The sequence below is a fragment of the Papaver somniferum genome, unplaced genomic scaffold (genome assembly GCF_003573695.1).
Source record: "Papaver somniferum cultivar HN1 unplaced genomic scaffold, ASM357369v1 unplaced-scaffold_21, whole genome shotgun sequence".
Taxonomy (NCBI): Eukaryota; Viridiplantae; Streptophyta; class Magnoliopsida; order Ranunculales; family Papaveraceae; genus Papaver; species Papaver somniferum.
In genome coordinates, this window is record NW_020631041.1 from 4,570,615 (window position 1) to 4,574,908 (window position 4,294).

Consider the following 4,294-nt stretch of genomic DNA (forward strand, 5'->3'; position numbering starts at 1 on the left):
TTCGGAGATTTATGTATATATTTGATCTCAGAATGCGACAGGTTCAAAACCAACCATGCCATGGCTCTAGGTGGTTCCAAAGGCCGTTATAGAAGGTTAGCCAACACACATTCGAAGATTTACGAAAATAAGTTATCCTCCGAATATAGAAGTAGCAAAACCAGAAAATTTTAGAATTTTCGAAATTTCTGATTTTGGGGCCAACACATATTCTGAGGATATGGATATGGCATATCTTACCGATTATGACACTCGGAAGATATATATTTCTCGAATGTATGTCACTATTACTCAAAAATGAAAAGAAATGAAAAAAAGACACAAAAAACATTCTAATACTGAACCGACAATAATCGGAGGTCTTAGATTTTTTTTGTCTCCCTAAATGTTACTTTATTGTCCGAATGTGTAAGGGTAATTCCGCCATTACGAATTACGCGAGATAAGGGCTAGCTATATTTTTCGTTTGGGTGATATTTTTTGTGTTATTGTTGGCCCCTAAATTTTTTTCAATGGGCCCTAAAAATGCTAGGTAAATTAAAACCTAGACCTCCCCGCTTGAAAAAGTAAAGCCTCGTTTGCAATTACTTTTCCAACCACTAGTAAAGACTTCACCAACCTAATTTCTTCACCCACAACATTAGTTAAACCAAACACCACGCATGTAATCTCCCAATAAGAATTGGAATCTCCCCGTCAAATCAGATTCCGCGAATTCCCAAACTCGCCGTTTTCCGAAACCGAAGAGGGAAAAAGGAAAGTATCGAATTCCTCTAAATCTCCTTAAAATCCTTTCTCTCTCTTCATATATCCATTCCTTTTCGCCTCTCCCTTTTTTTTAAATCTAGGGTTTCGAGAAAAAAAAAATCTTCTGAGAAGGGATTTCGTCATGGCTTCCAAACGGATCTTGAAAGAACTCAAGGATCTTCAGAAAGATCCTCCTACTTCATGCTCTGCAGGTATAATTTCTCAATCTTTGCAATTTTTGTTGATTGTTTTGCGATTTTTTTGTGGGTTTAGTTTTTTTGAGGCTCGATCTGTGAATATGAGGTTGTTTGATTAGGATTCTGTGTTGATTTAGATGTGATATTGAATTTGGGGGTTGATTATGATGATTTTGATGGTTTTAAGGGTCTCTATCTCTGTTTGGGTTGAATAATATGAACTTTATGAAGGAATTCTCTGAATATATTGTTAAAATTGTTACCTTTGTATGATATTTTTATTCATTGGGTTACCCGATCTGTTTGTTTTGATAGATTAATGCTGGAGTGTGTGTTAACTTTTGTAACTTGTGTCAAAATCATCATATACAGTGGTGTTAGATAAAGATAAGTTTATTTCTACTGTTTTACCATGGGGCACTTAAGAGGTCTTGCTTAGTTTCATCTGAAGGTTGAGCCATTTGGTATAGAAAAGAAACAGAGCTGATTGAAATCCTTGAGTGTGTTATACCTTGGGCACTCTAAGAGGTCTTACTTTCCATTGGTGGATTGGCCGATGTAGGTAGTTTGATCCGCTTGTTTGCCCATATAGTGTACCTTGGGCACTCTAAGTCGTCTCACTTTCGATTGGTATGTTAGTGGGTGTATGTAGTCTAATCTGCTTGTCTGTGCATGTACTGTACCTTTGGCACCATGAGCGGTCTCATTTTTCATTGGTATATTGGGTGGTGTAACAAGATGATTTTGATGGTTTTAAGGGGTCTTTATCTCTGTTTGGATTGAATAATATGAACTTTATGAAGGAATTCTCTGAATATGTTGTTAAAATTGTTAATTGTTGCCTTTGTATGATATTCAGATTACGATCTGTTTGTTTTGGTAGATTAATATGCTTGAGCTTTGTGTGTGTTGCCTTTTGTACCTTGTGTGTTGATCATCATATACTGTGGTGTTAGATAAAGATAAGTGTTGTTTTTATAGATTGATGATAGAGTGTGTTACCTTGGGGCTCTCTAAAGAACTCTCGCTTTCAGTCAATATATTGGTGGGTGCAGTTTCATCTTAATGTTGAGCCATTTGGTATAGGAAAGAAACGGTGGTTAAATCCTTGAGTGTGTAGTTTCATCTCACTTTTCGTTGGTGTATTGGCTGTACCTTGGGCACACCTAAGAAGTCTCACTTTCCATTGGTATGTTAGTGGGTGTATGTACTGTACCTTTGGCACCATGAGAGGTCTCATTTTTCATTGGTATAGTCACATCTGCCTGTTTGCGCATATAGTGTACAAAAGAATTATTGCTCATTAAATCATTATTTCAGTTGGCATGATGTTTGTTTTGAGGATAGGTGATGATAACAGGTATAGAGATTTCAATCTTTAAGGATAGCTGCAATCTATGTTGGTTTTAAGTTTATCTTTTTCGCTTGCTAGTTGGTTTTAGTCTTATTCCTAGCTCTTTGCCTTGCTGAAGATTTGATGCATGCTTGTGTCAAACGAGACTCGACTAGTTTTTGTTTAGAGAAGTTAAAATAATGTAGTTACTTATTTATAGCTTTGCAATTGTTTGAACTTTTATAGGTCCTGTTGCTGAAGACATGTTCCATTGGCAAGCAACAATCATGGGTCCTCCAGACAGTCCGTACGCAGGGGGGGTCTTTCTAGTTACGATTCACTTCCCTCCAGATTATCCATTTAAACCACCAAAGGTATCTCTTCAAACCCATGGATATCATATACGAAAGAAAAGGTTATATTTTGTCTTACTGTTTACTCTTTGTTACCATTCTTGTTGTTAACTTGTTCTATGGGTCTAAGGGAATGAATTATGAATACAAGGTTTGGGCAAAACCTTTTGAACTAGATCCCAATTTCTGACCTTGTAATATATCACGAGACGATTGTAAATGCTCTAATTACAAGTCTGACAATTAGGGCCTTTCCAATTGTTTGATGACTGGAATTAGTGGTCAGTATTTTATTTGGAAGTTCTGGCTTTTAAGAGAAGATTCTTTAGATATTGCTTCCAAATTGATGTAGATCTATGTCAGGAATTTTCATATATTGCAAATTGATATGGTTCATTTCAGAAAGGTGTATGATACTCGCATAACATGTTCCCTTAATAACATATGGAAATAGTCCATTGATGCAGTATAGCACCCTGGAAGTTCCGTTCTTTATTTGTTTATCCTGGTTTCGTAAGGTAGCCAAATGGATATGAGGCACAAGTCATGGTATATGATGTTCACTATATGTCTATATATGCAGGTTGCATTCAGGACAAAAGTTTTTCATCCTAATATCAATAGCAATGGGAGCATCTGTCTTGACATCTTGAAGGAGCAGTGGAGCCCTGCCTTGACCATTTCCAAGGTAATTGTTATATAGTTAGCATTGAAGAAATCAGAGTTTTAGGCTACTCAATACAAGGCTAGCTCCTGGTGCAATTTGTAAATGAGAAGCTCATTATGGATGCATATCTGTTCCAGTTCTGTTTGCAAAAGATAACTCAAAAGAAAATTTTGGATAATTGATCATTCTCAATACAATATTTGGCTGCATTTAAGATTGTTATTTTCTATTAAGATGCTAATGTTTTACTTTTTCTCCTCTGTTAGGTATTGCTATCCATCTGCTCACTGTTGACAGACCCAAACCCTGATGATCCTTTGGTGCCGGAGATTGCTCACATGTACAAAACCGACAGGAGCAAGTATGAGACCACTGCAAGAAGCTGGACTCAGAAATACGCCATGGGTTAATCTGCAGTGCCGTCTGGGCTTCGAGGAGAGGGTGTTCTTTTCCTGTTTCCCTTTGTTATTTTGTTCATGTTGATGATATATTTTCTGGTCATTCGGTATTCTACTACTATTATATAAAGATGATTTGAAGACTGAATGTGCGATCTTGTATCTCTCTCTTCACTTCATCTTCGTTCTCCCTGTCATTTGAATGAAAAAAAAAAACTTCTGGTTTTTCATTGTCTGTATCTGATTGATGGTGGTTAGCTAAAGGAAAATTTGAACATTTCTAAAATTTGCAGTTCATGTGTTGTAAGGCTCTGTCTTATGGCTGTTCAACATTCAACTTAGACAGCCTGAACCGTTGCACAAGTGTGGCCACTTACATATTGCGTTCAACTGCCGTAGAGGGGTCAATCTGGATAAGGGAATTGTAAGGTGAGAAGGCAAAGTTAGCTGGAAACACTTGCTGCTTTAAAACAGCAAAGGTTGTTCATGTCTAAAGAAAGGACCCCCTTACACTCCCACTGGCTTGTAAGTGGTTGATAAAAGTTGTTCTGGTGGGGGTACTTACACAACTCAACTCAACTTGTTCTCTTTTAACTTCC

The 4,294-nt window shown here is 37.0% G+C and overlaps 1 protein-coding gene across 1 annotated transcript; it reads left to right on the forward strand.

Annotated features, from left to right (window-relative positions):
* The first annotated feature begins 663 nt into the window (after positions 1-663).
* LOC113339285 (ubiquitin-conjugating enzyme E2-17 kDa) lies at positions 664-3,981 on the forward strand. Its single transcript, XM_026584584.1, has 4 exons — positions 664-959; positions 2,524-2,651; positions 3,214-3,318; positions 3,564-3,981. The coding sequence occupies exons 1-4, from the start codon at positions 890-892 to the stop codon at positions 3,705-3,707; spliced, it is 447 nt and encodes a 148-aa protein (XP_026440369.1). The 5' UTR covers positions 664-889; the 3' UTR covers positions 3,708-3,981.
* Positions 3,982-4,294: the final 313 nt, after the last annotated feature.